Below are 21477 nucleotides of genomic sequence, written 5' to 3'. Positions count from 1 at the left end.
GTATGTGTTCCATTACTTTAACCGAATCTTTCTCTCAAGACAGATTCAGAGCTCCGCAGCTGAATCTGTCGGCAACATCCATTACAATGTGTAGAGTTGTTGTTATTAGGAATGAAAACAAAGGAGCACCACCGGAAGAGGAGGGCTGAAGGAGAGTGGAGGGGCCAACATCCGGTCTTTACACAGGGAATTGGGCCCCCAGAGGCAAAAAAAATAAAGAGGGTAATAGCAAAACACTATAGAGCAATGGAGAAAAAACCCACAATACTCAACAAAATAACCTCATAATAAAGAGCGTCTGCTAAATGCTTAAATTGTAAATTGAAATAAAGATGTTAAGTGAAAGCAAATGCGCTCAAGTTTGATAGCTAAGCCTGCCTCTCTAAAATGGTTTTATTAGGACAAGTTCCCTTTACAAGGGAAATGTACAGCTGCCCATGCTTTTATACAACCAAGGACAAGAGAAAGATGAAAGCAGCCATCAGACCTTTGCTTGAAGTGACTTTCAAAACTTTCGCCTCTCCTTTTCACGATCGTACTGAAACACCATCAGATATCACATCTGTGTGTCATTGCTTGGCTGCTTCTCATTCCAGTCTTGTCAGTGACTCATGTCTTCACCAAGTTTTAATTATTGTCATCATCACATCGTCTATGGGGACAGGAGGTCCTGGGCCAGGTGTGTGCAATTACCTATACTGTAAGCAGTCAAGCACCAACCTTTTACGTGTTCTGACAACTTGACAAGTGCAAAAACCTCAAGTACTGTGGGAATAAGCAGGATGGATTCACATAAAACGTCAAGCTTGATTTGAATGCTATGAATTAAAGGACTAATCTGGTGGCATGTTTAGCCCCTTGATTACGACTCGAAGGATACTTTTTTTTAAGATTTATTTTTGGGCTTTGGGCTTTATTGACAGGACAGTAGTCTGACAGGAAATGGGGAGAGAGAGAGATGGGGAGTGACATGCAGCAAAGGTCGTCAGGATCGGGACTCGAACCCGCGACACGCTGTCAGGCTACACTGAGCCTAGGCCGACTCAAAGGATACTTGACATTACTGACAACCATGACCAAAACTATGCATAGGAAATGACATGCATTGACGCCAGTATGATCTGCTAAGCTTTTAGGCCTTAAAGTGGGATTCTGGTGTGTTCTGATAAGGCCATGGAACAATAACTTAAAAATAATTATATATATATATATATATATATATATATATATATATATATATATATATCTCGCTGTCGGGCGGAAACTTTGTCCTTGTATGTCCAAAACTAACTTTTTTTCTAACTAATGTGTTCCAATGGATCCAATGCAGTTATTTAACAAGCTCTTGTTAATACTTTTCACTGGTTCAATATCTATAAAACCCACAGACAGACTTGACTGCTTTCACTTTCACTTAAAAAATAAGCTATTTTTTTATACTTTTGTGTGACACTGTAGTATGACGAAGTACATCATTAATATACTTTTGTTTTTTTGGGGGGGGGGGGTATGGAGACAAGGTTTCTGCCCGACAGCAACGATATGAGGTCCTGACTTCATAGTCAACCCAAAATTCCAGTCCCAGCACCGTGCCAGTTGATTTAGATGTACTGCAATATGCGATAAATATTTCTTGTTCACAGACTTCGCAGGGGGAAGAGGTGTCAGTGTGTAACTGAGAAAGTCATCCAAGAGAGTGGCCTGTTCTGTTAACAGGCCACTCAGAGTACCACATGCTGAGTCAGTGACAGCATCTGTCTCTTCCATCTATCCACTGCTGATCAGATGTCATGTGTGACCACCAGATCCACTTTTATTACATGCATCACTTAAGATGTGAATGAGTTGAGTACCAGACAGGAATGCCATAGTTGAAACGAGACATCAACTGTGGAAAGAAGAGGAAATGACTAGAGAACCTGGCCTAGTCGTTAGAGGACATGTCCCATCAGATGTTACATTCATAGTCCCCAAAACAGCTAATGTGGCATGGGGGCAGCTGTAGCTTAGCACGTAGACTCGTAGAGAGGCTGTCTGGTAATCAGAAGGTCACCGGTTCGCTTCCTGGCCTTGGTCGATGTGTCAAAGTGTCTCTGAGCAATTAACTTAACTTCACTGCCCCTTCTAACTACTGAGCATCTATCATAACCATCTGAGCAGCCAACCATCCGAGTAGCTGTGGTAAGCTGAAACGGAATTTCCCCGCATGGCATACAGCCTGTATGCCATGGAAACACTAACACTTCCTTGACCAAGACACCACAGAGAGAAGCAGGAGTCAAAAGAGCAGAGAGAGGTATGATGATGCTCTGATGACCTCATTGTAGCGTACGTGCACTGCATGCCACATGGCCAGTAACGTCTGTCCAAATCTAATTTACAGCAAGTATGAGGACCATGTAATACTAGGGACAAGGATCATTGCGGAATGTTTATCTACTAAAGCTGTCCCTCGATTTCCTCCAGTGACAGCTGAATTAAAGGTGTGACCTCAGTCGATCCGAGAATCAATTGAGTCGTTTTTCTTTCTCTCCTCCTGGCTGCGTACGCAGGCCATTGATTGTGTTCCATGGCGGTGAGGGCGTGGGGGCCGCAGGGGGGGGCGTGCGGAACGTGCCATGGCTCCACATGTCTCCACTCAAGGGGCCAACTGGCCGTGTGGCAGCACATACGGTGTGACAGGGTGCTGAGCCCGAGGGATCTGCGACTAGAGCTGTGCTACGACCTACTTACCTGCATGACATGCTTTGTCTTCTGTTAAAAATGGATGAGCTCAGAAACTAGGATGCAGTGTAGGAGGTGGATTCGTGGGAAGATGCAGGCGGAAGGGCAGCGGAAAGGGCTGAGAATGAAAAATGTATTTGAAAATGGTAGGGGGCATGTCTACGAAAACCATTTCAATCAATAATGCCTCATGGGATGCTGGGTATGGGATAGATGTGTTGCCAACACTGTATCTTTCATCTCCAACGTGCCAAACAGATTATTTCTCTTCCTAATCTCTTTATCCTGTAATTGCCACTGCCTCCAGTTGTTCCTCAGTAAAAACAACAGTATAGTTAGGTCTACGTTTATTTTGAATAGAATGTAAAGAATTCTAATATTTTGTCCCAAATGGAATTGTCTTGGGAAATAAAGTTGGGAGAATTCATTTGATTATTTTATATTGTTTGTATACATGTATGTATTTCAATGGCTTTTACAGTAGGAGAGGTAACATTTCAATATGTATTATACAGGATCTCCTCTGAAGAAACAAATTCAATATTGATCAGCCTTATGACCCTGATCACCTGTCACGTGGCTACACACCGCAAGAGGTATCCATCAAGGCAAGGCCATCAGAATAGCTTTTTCCATTGGCAAGAACTACCAATATGTGAAAGAATATCTATAGTTTGGGCAACATACTGTGCTGTATCTTCAAATCAACTTGAAAAATATGATTTTAATCCGTAGCACACACATAAAAGCCAGATGTCTTTTTTACAGTTCAGTATTGATCGCACCTCTCTCACTCAGGTCATTGTACATTCCGCCCTGGTCTACTAACCCAGTTCCTGCTATAATAATCAACAGTCGCAGGAGACTGTAATCAAGGGTCAGTGTGTCATATACCTCAGGGGGGTGGTTGCCATTTATATAAGTGAAAGCATCAGATAAAGCCATTAGGCAAATTGTGCAACCTTTACCCACCATTACTTTTAGCCTCCTGCTGAGCAGTGTCTCCAATCTTCCATCTAAGTCTCTCACACTTTACTAGTCAGAGGCATGAATATCATATCTCACACACATCAAAATCACACCCTGTGTGAAGGAAGCGGTGCCTTTGAGGCGGGGCTTAACTCATTGCAGTTCGTCCCTATTGGTGGTCTGAGTCCACGTACCAAATTGTTACTTGGTAGCATGCTGCAAACTGGAATGATGGCTGTTTAAAGCCCAGCCAATGGGCAGACAGAGGGGGCGGGGCTTAAGTAATTACAGTTCGTCCCTATTGGTGGTTTGAGGCCATGTACAAAATTTGAACTTCGTAGCATGCTGCGAACTTGAGTTATGGCTGTTTGAAGGCCAGCCAATGGGAAGACAGAGGGGGCGGGGCTTCAGCAATTCATGCTGGTCCCTATTGGTGGTCTAAGTCCACATACCAAATGTGGACTTGGTGGCATGCTGCAAACTGGAGTTATAGCTGTTTAAAATCCCGTGCTCATCCCGTGCTCATACGGGCGCTGGGGGTCCCTGGACCCCTCTTTGATAACTTCAGCAATTCATGCTCGTCCCTATTGGTGGTCTAAGTCCACATACCAAATTTGGCCTTGGTGGCATGCTACAAACTGGAGTTATAGCTGTTTAAAATCCCGTGCTCATCCCGTGCTTCCACGGACATAATGTGCTCATCCCGTGCTTCCACGGACATAACATACGCTGGGGTCCCTGCACCCCTCTTTGATAAGCAGTGGCACGTGTGGGCAATAAGAGGAGAAATGGCAGAGGCAAGCTCCATGTGTGTGTGTGTGTGTGTGTGTGTGTGTGTGTGTGTGTGTGTGTGTGTGTGTGTGTGTGTGTGTGTGTGTGTGTGTGTGCGTGTGTTTGTATGTGTTGCTTCTTTGCCGTGCTCATCCCGTGCTGATACGGACGGACGGACGGACGGACATACGGACAAAGTCAAGTGTAGAGCGGTTGGCACCGCTAAAAAGAAAGTGTGTGTGTGTGTGTGTGTGTGTGCGCGTGCGTGCGTGCGTGCGCGCGCGCGCACGCACACACATATAGACAAACAGACAAGAGAGATGTCAGACATATAGAGTATATAGACAGATGAAAAATGGCAAATATAGATCTATATATTGACATTCTCTGGGGGCTATTATATAAGGCAACATCCTTATCTTGGTGCTTATATCAGTACAAATACGTGTCTTATCTCTGCACATATAAGCCTACTTCTAAACCATTCAATTACAGACTTTCACAGCTGAAAGCTGCTCAGTGTTTACAAGAGTCTTCAGTCGTTGGCCACTGAGCAGCCCCACTGGAGAATTGTGTATCAGCTGGTCAGCTGTGACGGACATTGAACTGGACATCTGACAATACACGAAAGAAGAAGCTGTGAAGGGATATTGGGACACTTTGTTCACTCTAATCCATCTTCCACCCAGATTTATCCCCAGATGGGATGTGAACTTGGGACTCTACAGTCACAAGCCTCCTTGTCTATATTTTGGCACTGCCTCCTCGAGATTCAAACATTCTATCCATACTGCAGTGCACATGTATCCACTGAAATGTTGGTGTGACAGACTCCGCCAGACTGTGCTAACAAGTAAAGTCTATATGTAATACAACATGTTCCTCAGTAAAAACAACAGTATAGTTACTACGTTTATTTTGAATAGAATGTAAAGAATTCTAATATTTCGTCCCAAATGGAATTGTCTTGGGAAATAAAGTTGGGAGGATTTATTTGATTATTTCATATTGTTTGTATACATTTATTTATTTCAATGGCTTTTACAGTAGGAGAGGTAACATTTCATAATAAAACATTCAAAATCACACACACACACACACACACACACACACACACACACACACACACACACACACACACACACACACACACACACACACACACACACACACACACACACACACACACACACACACACACACACACACAGGTTTGCTCAATGCTCCCACCCAATGGTTCAGCATAAGAGTTGCACTTACTGTAGTGCTGAAGACGGTGCCATGAAGGTGACAGTTTTACATTATAGGAGTTATATTTTAAGCATTGCATTATATGCATTATATGCTTCCTTCTTGAACATGAGAGTTAGTTTAACACTATTTGGAAATAAATATACAGGACACTCAAATTTCATGATTTCATCACAATTTAAGAATTCTCTAGAGTGCCTTCTCCAGCAGCGGCTCTTGAATTCAGCCCGTAAAGGTATATCAATTTGCCAGTGAAAGGGCTGAAGTTACATGCTATGTTTTGAAATCTTGCAGGAGAGAGTTGTTGGGAGAGGAAGGAGAACATTTACAGTACACCAACTTGTGAAGCACTTTTGTTCTTATTGGTGAAGTATAGATCACCGTTTCCATTTGACCAAATAAGAAACAGCCTCTCACCACACAAGGACATGTTCACAAGCAGTCCGTATAGTGCAGATTTGCCACTGAGCGCCCCTATAACACAGTCAGCTGAGTCAGCCGTGGGCTTTATAGGTTGTTGTTGGTTGTCAGGGTGATATCACAAGTCACAACCAATCGCCTGCCAATAGCTCTGCCAGGCCTCATCCGCTGCAGGTTGAGGTGACAGTTTGTGTCAATGTAATATGAAAACAAACTAAATCAATTGACCAAAACCCAAATCCTATTTTTAGAAGTAATTAAAGTCAGCACTCCCCCGCGCTCCCCCTCCACTACACCCCTGGGCCCAACTCAGATGCAACTTCTTTCTTGCTGTCATCTTGCTTGGTGACAAGCATTATAGCCAATCAACTGACACGTTTGTTTGCTCACTTACCCTCAGAGGAACTGTCAAAATCTGGGCTGCTGACCCCCTTGAAGTCGTTTGGTGCCATCATGGTGGTCTGCTCCAAAAAGGAGCACACCTGGATGAACACAAAACAAAAAACATTAAATTACATAATATTGCACTTAGCCTACAAAGTAAAATCAGGTGACTGGGGGGCCTGGATAACAAGTACTGCATGTCCTACTACTATTTACAATAATAGTTCTGCTATTTATGTGAGGATTGGGAACCCTCAAAATACAAAATGGGCTGGAAGCTCAGATGCAGAGGAAAATCCAAATGTATTTAAACACAAAAACTGAACAGAAAAATAAAAACTAAAATAAACCACAGTTCCGTCAAAAGTAAGCTGAAGTCACACAATCACAAAGTAGTACCTTCAAAAACGTAATGTCTTTAAGAGACACAAGTTGTACATGATACACTGTCAAGGACTGAGCAACAACTGAATGAAAAACAAACAAAGCAAAGCAATGATACTGAAACAAAACCCAGGTGTGGTGGTTAACAAGGAGGCGGGGAAGACAAAACACATGCAAGCCCAAAAATCCAGAATGGCCAATGGAGAGCAACCACAAAAGAAAGTAGTGCTTTGCAAAATACCCAAAGACAATTTACTGTGACCTCAATCAGTCAACAATCAATAAGAACACCAAAACGTGTAAGATCCTATTTAGGCCTGAGGCCGATAAAAATAAACGCCTTCTAAATCCTAAATAAATGTAATAATAATAAATTGTATTTGTAACGCACTTGCTGTGCATTACAAGTACCGGTACTTGCTGTGCTATCCTGAAAAGTATAGGTGTTCCAAGTCTAAATGGGTTAGGTACTCTAAAGAACCAGACCCTCCACAGTGACACACATCATCATGGAATGCACGTTATCAACCCCCTGCTCCACTGTAATCAGTGTGTCCTTGACCTTCCTCCACAGGAGGTGTCCCTCCTTCGGTGGGTACTAAGTTCTGCCCTCTGGACCTCCACCTCTACCTGTTGCTTAAACTCTTGAATCCTTCCACAAAAATAACTGTTGGTGGCTCTGCCATTCTGTGCACTCATGACCTGTCTCACATGTCATACAGACATAAAAACAATACAAAGGTCCTTATTTTATGGAAACCTGCCAAAACGGCATGAAGCACAGTCAATGCCATAGTGGGTGGTGCATGGCAACAGATGTTTGGTATGTTATGGACTGGGGAAGGGTGGAGTAACTGCAACCAAGTGACAAGTTGGGCTGGATTAAACTGAATAGTGTCCAAAATATCAAAACAGCCCCATTCCCAAAAAGTGATTTCAGACCTGTGTGGCACTCACTCACCACTATTCTCTGCAAATGTATGGAGAGGGTGTTCACTGCAGTTTTACATCCAGATATTATTTGGTTAAAACAAAAAGGGAAAAGGTTAATGCTCTAAACAAGAGTCCCACAGGGCTATGTCCTGTCACCATCCTCTTATTAATGACAGACTCACTTTTTAAATAAGCTGATAACATGGCTCTGGTGGTCCCCCTGACAGACGACAGCTCCCTGTCCAAATGTGGACATCGTGGTCCTCTGGCTCAAGCAAAGTTCCCTTGAACTGATCATCAGCAAGACCAAGGAGCTGTACTGCGGGGGAGCCGGGCACTTGACAGACACCCCACACCTTCTCTCTGGACCACTCAGGCTGAAGGGGCAGATGGTGGAACAAGGTCGAGACCTAAATACCAGCTGGGCACTGAGATCAACCACCACCTGTCCTTCACACAACATGCAGACGGGCACATTCCACCTCAGGAGACTGAAGGAAGGGCTTTAATGTCAGACAGGACATTCATGGACTCAGTCCTCACATTCAACATTGCATCCTGGTACAACTTCATCACAGAGAAAAGCAAGAAAAAAACTCTCAAGAATCGTCAAACAAGCATTCAGAATGACCAGGACCTCTGAGAAACCAACTGTCAGAGTTTTACAACCATGCAGTTAAAACAAAGGCAGATTCCATTATCAAGGACACTTCACATCCCTTTCACCATTATGGCTGCTGCTTCAGCACCTCTGGCCAAAAAGAAAACTCACAAGAAGTATTTAATTCCAACAGCAATATCCATCTTAAACAATGAAAAATAGACTATCATGTATACACGTATGTAGAGAAATGTATAGTACTGTATGTATATACATTATGTGCATATATATATATGAATGTGTGCGTGTGCGTGTGCGTGTGTGTGTGTGTGTGTGTGTACGTACGTACGTATGCAGGCATGTATGCACAGTATGTATGTATATGTATTTTAATGCTCTGCACACCTGCTACTACTTATAGAATTGTATCTTTAAAAATGTTTTCTTTCACAATTGTATGTTTTTAATTATGTTTCATGTTGTTGTTTGGAAGCCCCTAACCTAAGAACATTTTATATCACTATGGGATGGACAATAAAGTTTTCTGAATCTTGACTTCTTGAACATGCCACTTCGGCCCTGGAAATTGGAGAAGGGTAGAGTATCTGCGACGAAGTGGCGAGGTGGGCTGAATTAGACTGAATAGTCCCCAAAATACCCAAAACACGCAGCACAGGCAGGGAAGAACACGTCACTTCACCCCTGGAAATTGTCAATTTGCTCATCTGCTGCACACAGCATGCAAATCCATCATCCCCAAAATAGTACTCTACAAGTGTCTACAAGCCCCACTAACTACTATGCTGCTTCTCACACCCAACTGGTAATGAGGCCATCAGAATATCAGTAGGGTTCATGCTGGAATCTGATTAATGACATTATGAGATATCCTGTGTCAAACGTTTTTGTCTCACTGTGGCGCTGAAGGAGATAGGTCAAGGTAGTTGGTCAAACTAGATTAATCTTCCACAAAGCAGGAATGCACTCAGTAAGTGAATGACTTACTGAGTGGATTTTGAGATGTCTTGTGTGAAATTAAAAATGTGGGCCTAATTGTGGTACTAGAGAAAAAGCCATTGGGTCACCAAAATCAGTAGGGAACAACAGCTTGCAATCAACATGCAATCACACGGCAATCCAGCCAGTAGTTTTTGAGATATTGTTTGGGACCAAAGTGGCCTAGCAGACCGACTGACTGACCGACATAGTCATCCCTAGAGACCTGCGGCTAGCAGCAAAGGCAAACGGATGACTTCTCTCACCCGACATAGCAAGAAAAGTGACCTCTATGGTCAGCAAAGTGCCTCACAGTGGCCCCTTTTCCACCAAAATAACTTTGGTTTTAGTTCCGTTCTAGATTGTTGGAACCTTGGTGGTTTCACGACCGGCTTGCCTTTCGTGAAACCACGACCGGCTTGCCTTTCCACCAGTTTTAAGCAGAACTATTGTTATTTCTCCTCAGTTGCCCCAGGTTTGATTCCAGGCCTGGCCAGAAATGTGTCAAGAAAAATCATGTTTGGTTTGGTTCCAGTTCCGAACCAACTTTTAGGGTTTGGAGCCAGTTCCGAACCAACTTTTAGGGTTTGGAGCCAATTAATTTTCAGGGGAAACACTAACTGGTTAAAAATTAGGCGGGGAAAAAGAACGGAACCGGTTCAACCCCGGTGGCAAAGGAACCAATGAGGCATGTGAGATGGTGCCTTTAATGGCTACTTGAAGGTTTTTCGTGGCACAGTCCCAGGCATACTTCCTCCACCCTTCATCCTTCTTCACATCTATATTCTAACTAAATTGAAGAAACAATGAAATTCATAGCAAAACAGTATCAGATAATCAGCGTAAATGGGAGCAGAACAGGTGAAATAACTGAAACCAGAAACCAAGGATGGTGACATTCGTGCGGCACTTCACATGGCAAGGCCAAGAGGGAGTACAAGTAGATCAGTTTAACAGTAACAATGTGAGTTGTATGTGGCAGGGGTTATAGACAATAACAGACTCCAGAGCGAAAACCAACAAACCCCATACAGTACCTCCCTTTCGGTGGGCTGAATACCTTTTTCGCTTGGTTCGGTTTAAACAGCCCCAACTAGCCAGGAGGCTAGCCTAATATACTGTATATCACAGAGGTCAACATGCACAGAGGCTGCAGGCCCTGAATGGCACAGTCCACTGTGCCGTCAGAACATTTGTGGACTAGCTGGCGGGGGTGTTTGCTAATATTTTGTTATATGGGCTTCATGATGTCCACCATTGAGCCTGTCCCCACTCCCAAAGCACACCAAAGTAACATGTCTTAATCACTGGTGTCTGTAAATGCTTTGAGATTTTGGTGAGGGACTTTTTCCACGTTGCCTGCACCCATGGCAATTTTCATATTGTTAAAATAGATCAATTCATATTAATTTTGATTAAATAAAAAATGTCTGAGAAAACATTACTTGAGGAGTTAGCAAACGAAGTGGGAAAAAACGATTTGTGCAGTTACTGCATATTTACGCTATAGCGTTGGTTCAGTGCAGCGCTTTGAGGAAGAAAGAAAGTGGTGGGAATTCTAAAGGGAGGCCAAAAAGCAGAACTGCGCCCCCAAACCGCAAGAGTGAGCAGCTGGAGGAGGAGAGGGAACTGATTAAAGCAATACATAATAATCATAAGAAGAATACATGTATGGATTTTGAGCTACAGTATCTGGCATTCTTATCTGATCTTGAGCAGAATACACCAATATAAAACGCATGTTCATTAATGTTGCAATGACATTTTATTGAACTCAGAAAACCCGCTAGTACAGTGAGTGTAAGAGCAGCAAGGCGTATCACATTTATAATTGTTCTTGTATAATCTGTCCTCACGACTCTTTGTCGCCGGAATACATTCTCTCTAGAAATCTGCATTCACCACCAGCAGATTATGCAGAAATGTGCATAACTTCTTTTGCATATCTCGAGAAGCATTCATTCACATCGACTTCACTTGGTGGGAAAACTGCTGACGACTCAAAGGACTGCAGTGTGAAGCTGACTGGATGAGCGTTTCTCCAGAACCGGGACGCGCCGAACAGTGGCCATGCCCTGAACGGGCATTGCACTAGTTAACCACTTAAACCCCATACAGTACTTTGTTGAGCAGAGTCCACAACATGATCTGCTCTTTTCTGTGAAGGTTTCCCCCAGAATACGGATGCTGGCGTTTGAGTGGTTAATATAAAGAACATGATATCAAAACAAAAAAAAAGAAATACAAAACGTTTTAATAATAATAATAATACTTTTTGGTTGTATCACATCATAGGCAACCATTTAAGAAATTATTCACTTTTTAAAGGCAGACTTCACTAACAACATTACTAAACATACACAGGTAAAACAAATTACTGCTAATTCCCATAACAGCTACATTGAATGTTCTTGACTCAAACCCTGAACTAAAATTAATAACTAACAAATTGCCAACAATTACTAATCAATCAACAATTAGTACTTTAGGAGCCGTTCTTTGACCAGCATGGTCACAAGGTACTTGGCTGCCACAGAAGAAAATTGCATTGAATGGCTTGCATGAGAATAATACCTCTTTGTACATTGCTACACAATGTACTGTACAGTAGTGTTATAAGTAATGACATACACTACTCATAGTACTGTATAACAATCACACTCTAAGAATTGAGTGTAAATAGGTTAAAATTATAGCTCTGATTATCCAATATTAATTACATAAAACGGCATTGATCGAGTTGCTACGGATCGTTTTACATTATATTGCTCAACATTAAAAAGGCTACAGACAGGATATACTGTATGTTAGGCCTACTAAGTAGAAGAGTAGAAAAGCTGATAGAAAATGTATGGCTTGTAAACGTAGTAGTGCAATGCCAAAGTTCAGTCACCAACGGTAGTAGAAATATTGCATTGAAAAGTGTCTAGACCAGCCATTTCCAACCTGCGGGCTATTTGCCAAATAATTGGCAAAAAAACTAAAAGCTTGTAATGACAAAACATCATTAATATTAAGAAGAAGAAATTAATTGAATCGAATAGGAACTTATAGTATACTACTACGTTAGTTCCATTGGTCCAAGCCGGAACACAATCGATTTATTTGATCATTAAAATGAACATGCTCTGAGAATGCATGCGACCCTCAGATGGGTGGGCCGCGGACACCTTCGAGATTTTTAAGTGGGCCATGATCCACAAAAGGTTGGCAACCACTGGTCTAGATGGGCAAAGCCCCCCATGCCTGCAAGAGGCTGTCAGTATGATGGATATCATGGACCAGTGCTGTCTGAGTCAGTCTTTCTTTCTTTCCGACGTCGCTGGCGGATCTGAATCTCGTCATCCTGAGAAAAACAGGTACAGTAAAGTCAGCAGTCAGGAGAGTATCACAGTCTGCCTTTTTTGGGGGGCGGGGGGGGGGGGCATAGCAGAGAGCAAAAACTGTTATTTGGGTCGCTTATTTAACCCATTCAATGCGGGAACGCCTCTACAAATGTCTTCAACAGTTTTCTGAAAAAAACGTATGTTGCTAATATCAGTGGTTCGAAAACTTTTGTCAAGGATGTCAAGGACCACCCAAAATTATATGTATTTGGTCACGGACCCCCATCTCAAAATATTTAGTTCCAGGGACCCCCAGAAGCAAAGATTTGAGTTAAAAACGTTTGCTTTAAAAAGATTTATATTCATAGATTTGCACAAACTTTCAAGATTTTTCATAAATAGCAGATCTACAAGCTCATAGTGCGGCACTCGGTGGCGCGCTATGAGCTTGTATATCTGCTATTTATGAATAGCCAAAGACATCTAAAATGACACAGATGCGTTCCCGGATTGAATGGGTTAACACTTTCAACCTGACCCCCCTATTTCGAGCATGTCATTAGGTGACAATTTGAGCTTATAGATTGGCTATGTTTGGTGCACGACAGGCTTAAGGGGTTACTGTTGACATCCTTATTTAAATCAACATTCATTGATCATTTTGTAAATTGAACTGCACTTGAATGTCCTTTGATCATGCACAGATATAATGAGGAGCTCTAATCTTATGTCACGTATCCCCGGCCTGGCCTAAGATCAAACACGTCCCGCTGTGCCTCTTCCTCCCCTTATGCTCACTGGTCATTCTGAGTTTTTACAACTGTCAGCAGCACCAATAACCAGAACAGAAGCAGAAAACAGAAACATAACAGAAGCAAGATTGCCCTTCCTTTTGACTTTGATACTTACGGTCTCTGCGGTGTCAGCGGTTTCCTCCTCCTCGGTGACGTTGGACATGTCCAAGTCAGACGGGGCGCTAGTCTCTGCCATCTCCTCATCATAGTCTGTCAGGTACTCATCATAGTCTGTCTGGTACTCGCCATCAGAGACTTCCTCTGCAGGCATTTAACATAACATTTACATCGGAGGCGTATAGGTGATGCTTGTACACAGAGTGACTTGACAAAAAAAATGCTATTACAACACATTACATTCATAGTACAAGAATAAGGTGTATATTTTATATAAATATAAAATGAGGGTCATAGTTCTTACTGCAGTGCTCACTGCTTATTATTCTGTCTTGTGTCTATTGAAATTAATCATTTGCAAAGCTTTATTTCAAAATTAGATACAGTACTGAATGTCATTTGAAAAAGAAGTGACATTCACAAACGATGAGCCCAAAATACAACACACGCGCACACGCACACACACACACACACACACACACACACACACACACACACACACACACACACACACACACACACACACCACCTTTTTTGCAAGATACGGCCATATGTGTGCCCACACACAAAGAGGATTAAGACAGAAGTACATTTTAAAAGATAGCAGAAAATTGCAGAAAAACATGACCAATGTCTATGATGTTTTGTTTTGTTTCGTCTTCCTTTGTATTCTGATTTTGTTTTGGTGGTGGGGGTGTTTATAAAGCATGAAATTGAGGACTGTTGTTACTAATCATCAAATACGGAAATATAATCTATGATGAATTTCATGGAATACATAAAAAGTTTAAAAAGAAAGGTAGCAGATAAATTAAGTCCTTGGCTGATAAAAAGAAAAAAAGAAAAAACATGAATACAGCATTAGAGAAAACGGTTGTAGTGTTTTGGAAATGAAAATGTCAGGTAGATATTTCACTGATCACTAACCATCCACCAGGGCCTGTTTGACTGGCTCGATTCTTGACACGATTTCTGCAAGGTCAGTGAAGGAAGCATTTGGACACGTGACCACCTGAAAGACACACAATGATAGATAATGATCATGAGGCGTGGAGTCAATTTAAGAGTCAAGTGATGAAAAAGACTTTCAGCACACTTGGTAAATAAGGCTTTATAAAATAGGGATACGGTGGTTCCTTATAACATCACATTATAACATCTGAGCTACCCACTCTTGCTGCCTGCGGTTTTTAAACAGCCACCTATGTTGTGCAACTGTTAACCGAACCTTTATTTATAATTTAACCAAATCGATCCCTATTTGGGCATGGCATTAAAGCCGAAAATGTGATTCATTGAAAAAGCAATTTATAGAATAATCGCTAAGAAAGTCATTTTTGTGCCACCTTAGTGACAGCAGCAGAGAGGTAGTCAGAGAGCCAAATCGATGTAAACGACCCAGCCTGCAAGGCGGGACAGCGGTGTGGAGTCTAACTTCACTGCTCCCTGCGTCTTTTGGATTTCTCCTCTAATGCAGGGGTTTTCAACCCGTGTTCCGGGGACCACCAGTGGTCATAGGGTGCTGCCAGGGGGTCTCCAGTGAAATGAGTTAACATAGCGGCACAATCATTTTAACCACTTAGCTTTGGTTATTCAAAAATAGCAGATATACAAGCTCATAGCGCGGCACAGAGTGCCGCGCTATGAGCTTGTAGATCTGCTATTTTTGAAAAATCGTGAAAATGTGTGCATATCTTTGAATATTATGTTTTGAATATAAGTGAAGATTTTTAACTAAAATCTTTGCTTCTGGGGATCCCTGGCATAAAATATTTTCAGATGGGGGTCCGCGGCCAAATGTATATCAATTTAGGGGTCCTTGGCAAGAAAAAGGTTGAAAAACACTGCTCTAATGTATTTATGAACGCACGACCATGCTCGCACAAATGTGCCATTGTAACGTTATGCATCATCAACCTGTCCCACATGCACACTAGTGGATCCGGCAGGGCTTTCATTTATTTATGAGAAAACAGGCGAGACGCGAGTCAGTCCTGACCTTATAGTGGCACCAACAACAGATTTATATCAATTACCCCAAAGGAATAGGCCTAGTCTAAATAAACACATACATCACATACATCATTCAAGTCTGTATTTGTGAAATGAATGCCTTGGTGTTCATAGTAATAAAGTGTACCGACAGCTGTCATCTCGGTGTGTGTGTGTGTGTGTGTGTGTGTGTGTGTGTGTGTGTGTGTGTGTGTGTGTGTGTGTGTGTGTGTGTGTGTGTGTGTGTGTGTGTGTGTGTGTGTGTGTGTGTGTGTGAGTGTGTGTGTGTGTGTGTGTGAGAGAGAGAGTCCCCCCCCTCTATGCTTACTACTGTATGTTACTACCAGTATGTACTGTTACTATGTTAATTATACTGTACAGTACGTGAGGTCCTCTTCTTGTTATACCATGTGAGTCATTAATATGCACATTGAATTCAATGTGTGTCTAAATGGTATCTGCATCAACGGCACCAGTAGAAACTAGAAAAAGTGCTCCTCAGAGCACAGGTCTTGGCCAGGTCAGGTAGGTTATTGTGGGTCAGCAGTGTTCGGAATTTGCAGGATCAGGATGGAATATGAAAAATCGGACGGAACCCCCTTCATCACTTGACTATAGAGATTTGGTGTACCGATTTGCATGATGTTTGGACAAAAATTGTAGGAGCAATATTTAAAAAAAAGTGTTTAGCAAAAGTCGGCCACCTGGTGGCGCAATAAAAGGGCAATTACAAAGGGTGGCATTTGTTCCTCAATGTAGAGCGAATGTGCGTGCAAAGTTTCACCGCAATCTGTTGCTGCTTTCATAATTTGTGCCATTTTGATCAAAACGGGACACATCTTAGCCAATCAGGATTGAATATGGAAAATCAAACAGATCCGTCTTGATCACATGACTATAGAGATCATGTGTACTGATTTGCATGAAATGTGGATACATTCTGAAGGAGTAATATAAAAAAAGGTGTTTTACATAAGTCGGCCTATTGGTGGCGCTATAAAAAGGCAGATGTGAAAAAGGCAGGGCAAAGGTTTTTCCTTGGCCTCTAGGGAGTGCGCATACAAAGTTTCACACAGATTGATGCAGTTATAGGTAAAAACACGAATCGGCCTGTTATAGCGCCACCATGAGGCGGACACCTATGGTGCCGGACATTAGCCGTTCAAAGACGGAAGGACGGACACGGACACACACGGATGGACGGATGGACGGACGGACAAACAGAAGGACGGACAGGGTGCAAAATATAGTCTGGAGGAGACAATGACTCACGTTGCCCCTTTTGGTCTTCTGGAATTCTTCCTGCTGCCTGTCCTTTAGCATCTTGCCCACCACCCCGCTGCGCTCCCATACATCAAACAGCGTCTTCCCATGGTGGTAGCCCACCTCCTGCGGGAACAATGAGAGAGGATTAGGGAGAAAGCCAAAACAGACAGATGGGAGACTCACGGGGGTGTGGACGGTATGGACATGGACTTTTTAAATACATTTTAATTTCCTGTTCTCAGACGTGCAGTATCAGTATTTTACTTGATTCCAGTGCAATTGTTTTGAAAATGTCCTTTTACTGATAGATCTTTCGTCGTTAAATGACACCATTGTTCAAGGGAAAAAAGCAAATGAAACCGCATCAGAGACAGGTACAATTATTTCACCCCACTGGCAGCTTGTGTAACTTATACTGTACATAAAATAACAGTTTAAGATAGTCATTATGAGATCAAAAGACATGTTAAGAGGGCACCACCTTCCCCCACAGTGATCAGAGGGACACTCACAGTGATCTCGTCAAACTTGCCAAACTCCAGTGTGCCGTAGCGGTCGATGGGTGGCCGGATGTACTCGCAGTACTCACTGCCCTTGACCACCTCCAGCTGCCGAACACAGCAGACATAAGCAAGCCGCGTCTGGATTTCAGCCATGTTCAGCACCTGGCAGTTAGTTGTTGGGAAATATGAAGATAGGTGTTGTAAGACAAGACAAAAGAAAAGGAAAAATACAATCAAGGGCCTTTGTTTAATATGCAAAACTCACCTTAACTCTTTCGGCTAGGGGGTTGAAACGTTTCCATAGCAACCACCAGCCACTGAGTGCGTCTCCGTAGTTGGTGAGGTCGGTTTCGTCCTGGCTGCCCACATCGATGGCGATCACAACCTTGGCACCCATAGAGCGTGCCACATCCGCTAGAGACAGGCAGGGAAAGGCCGGGAACACATTTACAAATTAGTCTGGGTCTTACGTACCATTTAGTACCCATTTAAATCCTACATGTTTTTGTTGTAGGTCAAACAGCAAAAATACACAGGATACACCTACTGTCTATGACATTACTGACCAGGTAGGTTGTTGATATAACCCCCGTCCATGAGTAGATGTCCGTCTTTGGGGTCGCATAGAGGAGGCAGGTAGCCAGACAGGGACATACTGGCTCGAACGTACCTCCACAGTGAACCTGTTGGCCATTATCAGGATTTTATGCCATGACATGTCTAGGACAATATACACAGGCAGACCCTTAAACAACATGCAAATGCTATGTGGGATGTTCACAGGTTTACACACCCTATATACATTTAACCTATTAAGACCTGCAACGCATCTGTGTCAATTTTTTGTATTTGAGCTAAAAAGCATTATTTTACACTTGGCTATTCAAAAATAGCAGATATACAAGCTCATAGTGCGGTAGATCTGCTATTTTTGAAAAATCGAGAAAATGTGTGGAAATTAATATATTTATATTCTTTTAAAGCTTACATTTTTAACTAAAATCTTTGCTTCTGGGGGGTCCCTGGAACAATCGGCGGCCAAATACATTTTAGGGGGTCCTTGACATGAAAAAGTTTGAGAACCACTGATATAGAAACTGGATTTAGAAGATATCAGTAAGAATCGGCCTCAGGTCTTAATGGGTTAAACAAAGCACTGCGTGGACATTATGTTTACAAAGTAAGTGTCAAATAGGTGAAGAGTAGTGTGGGGCGGCTGGAAGAGACAGACAGACCATCAGTATGAACTCTCATGGAGGAGGCTGTGATATCTGTTGTTATGTTGAAGTAAGGGATCCACAGGTCCTGATTAGAGACAGAAAGGGAACAAGGACAGGTTTCTTAAAACATTTTCCACTGGGTTTGGTCAGTGGTAAGTAACTAAAGTAAATATTATATTTGCTCAAAATTAGACAGTCTTGAACATAATGCACATACTGTATCAGTAGTGAAATTAAAGAGTTTTTTTTACCATTAAATACAATGTGTAGTCACATCAAATGTATTACTTTTGTTGTCTAAAAAGCCTGCTGGTATCTAATCACAGAAAAGGACAATGACAAGAAAAAGTGAACTGTCATAATAAAGGATTTAAACTAAACTGAACTGAGAAAGAATATCTGTCTCTGTGTAAAATAAATGTGTAACAGTGGTAGAACTTCATCATAGAATGTGTCACCTCTATCTGTTTCCCCTTGAAGACAGAGCTGATGCAGGTGTTGAAGGCAGATCCAGAGAACATGGAGGTGGCTGGGTAGGTCAGGTCTAGAAGCTTCTTGAAGATGGATCCCATATCCTGAGGTTGGAAATATGTCAACATATTTTAATACCCAACTTATGGGCTATATTATAAGGTATATAAAGGTCTATGAAGACAACATGTCTCTTAGTATGGGAGACTTCAGGAGCAACATGGGTATGGGCTAGATTCAAATCCAGGATGTACTGGAGGAAAGAGTATTAACCAGCGAAAAAAGCCGAGCTACAAGCTCACAACATGTCGCAATGTTGTCACCTTGTAGATCGTCTATTTTAGCTATTTTAGAAAAAAGAAAAAGACAATTTTGGACATCTTTGAAAGTTTTAGGAAAATTGTTAGCTAGCTGCCTAGCAGAGATATATTTTAAAGATATTTGCTTCCCGTTCTCAGGCAGAATTAAAGACTCTCTGTAGCATTTGATGATTGTGGAAGGGATAGTCTGGTTTAAAGAAGTGGTTCACCCAAAACATTACTTATTTTCTGTCCATTACACATCCCATGAAGCATTGAATTCATGGAGATTTTTTTGTTTTTGTCGCATTCCTAAGCCAATAATTTGATGACCAGTGGAAATATACTAATGTGTCCGGTAAGAGACTCAAAGAGTCTTCATTGAGTCTCCTACCGGAAATACACCCTCATCAAATGATTGGCTTAGGAATGCGACAAATACAAAAACATCTCCATGAATTCAATGCTTCATGGGGTGTGTAATTGATAGAGAATTCGATATTTTTGGGGGTGAACTACTCCTTTAAGAGACTAGTTCTGTGTAAAGCCAAATTGATGCTGCGTCGCACGATGGTGTCACTCGCCAAAAATAACAGACCTACAAAATCGTAAATTTTCGACACGCGACACCGCTGTGCGACAAAGCATGAATTAGGCTGGAAGGGGGCGGGGTTTGTTGTCCCTGGCACATTTGTATAATATTCACCCACCATGGCCCACTCACGAGCCCGGACCTTCATGCGACTGCAGCTTCTCTCCTCAGCATACAGAGCTCCCATGAAGGAGCCAATGGAGGTGCCACCCACCATGTCAACAGGGATGCCTGCCTCGTTCAGTGCCCGCAGGATGCCAACCTGTGAGCACCCTCTGAAATGACACAAATATCCGTTAGACAACATCGCTGAAGCCTTGGATTCGAAACGAAACCGTTACTTGTCAGGAAATGGAAAAAAATGTATTCTAAATAATAGACCCACTGTAGTTAATATTTAACAAAAAACTCTTGTAAATAGTTTTCATTGTTTAAATATTTATAAAACTCAAGTGTCTTAACCATATAACGAAGTATAAAATAGGGCACTAATTAATGAAAAACTGCAGAACTACAAGGTGTATGCCCGAGAGCAATGATATGATTTGGTGGATGATTTTATCCAAAGTGACTTACAGTATAGTACATACATACACAATACTGTACAGTATAGCACCCAGAGGAACATACATTATTAGCATGGTTGGACCATCAGAGACATCAGAGAGCATCACATCTGACAGTTGGTACTTCATAGTACCACAGGCACATACATTTTTAAACATGGTTGCTCCAAGTGGGAAGCAAAACCAATAAACCAATAATCGTGGTCAGTATTTATGCCCTGCTCTATACGTTGTGATACACAGGGGCACCGAACTTACACAACTCTGGACAAAAAGGATGAACAGCATTTCCTGAAAAAGAGGTGTAGCTTATAGTAGCAGTACTTCTATATATACTTTATACTAAAAAGTATATATTAAGCCTAACAATAATCTCAAGTGTGTAGCTGACAAGAGTACGCACCTTGTCAAAGCTCCAAGACAAGCCAGAGCAATGATGGGAGAGAAAAAAACATGCACAGACAGACAGACAGACAGACAGACAGACAGACTGACTGTACTAACAGACTTACAGAGAGGATATCAGAAGGAAGAGACCGACAAGCAAGAGACAGACAAACATAATTAACAAAGATACACAGTAAGATAAGGAACAGCGACAAGTACATAGTGGAGTGTTGTTGGCATGCATTTTGCCATGGTGTGTGTGTGTGTGTGTGTGTGTGTGTGTGTGTGTGTGTGTGTGTGTAACATCGCAGTACCTGGCACCTCCTCCACCCAGAACTAAAGCGATACAGTTTCCCGTCAAAACACGGGCCAGGCGGGAGAAGTCTGAGTGACGATCTGGAGGCTTCTCAAATACACGCTGGTACATCTCTCTCTGAAAATACACACACACACAAACTTTACTATTACACTTGCATACCGTATGAGGTTCGTTACCTTAGCCAGAGGTTCA

General features: G+C 42.2%; 1 protein-coding gene across 3 annotated transcripts in view; it reads right to left on the bottom strand.

The window, feature by feature from the left end:
• Positions 1–11214: 11214 nt before the first annotated feature.
• Positions 11215–21477, bottom strand: part of pnpla7b (patatin-like phospholipase domain containing 7b) — a 43144-nt gene continuing 32881 nt past the window's right edge. For all 3 annotated transcript variants that reach the window (XM_084056172.1, XM_084056173.1, XM_084056174.1), the window contains 11 exons: positions 21281–21399; positions 20132–20288; positions 19110–19226; positions 18667–18736; positions 17998–18114; positions 17697–17845; positions 17441–17593; positions 16935–17051; positions 14598–14682; positions 13669–13814; positions 11215–12779 (listed from right to left, as the gene is read on the bottom strand). In XM_084056172.1, the coding sequence (XP_083912298.1) occupies positions 12708–12779; positions 13669–13814; positions 14598–14682; positions 16935–17051; positions 17441–17593; positions 17697–17845; positions 17998–18114; positions 18667–18736; positions 19110–19226; positions 20132–20288; positions 21281–21399 (1302 nt within the window). In that variant the 3' untranslated portion in view covers positions 11215–12707. The remainder of the gene's footprint in view (positions 12780–13668; positions 13815–14597; positions 14683–16934; positions 17052–17440; positions 17594–17696; positions 17846–17997; positions 18115–18666; positions 18737–19109; positions 19227–20131; positions 20289–21280; positions 21400–21477) is intronic.

Source organism: Gymnoscopelus microlampas (genome assembly GCF_963454915.1).
Source record: "Gymnoscopelus microlampas genome assembly, chromosome: 4".
In the NCBI taxonomy this organism is placed as follows: Eukaryota; Metazoa; Chordata; class Actinopteri; order Myctophiformes; family Myctophidae; genus Gymnoscopelus; species Gymnoscopelus microlampas.
Note: the sequence above shows the minus strand (reverse complement) of the source record. Positions and strands in the feature narration are given on the sequence as shown.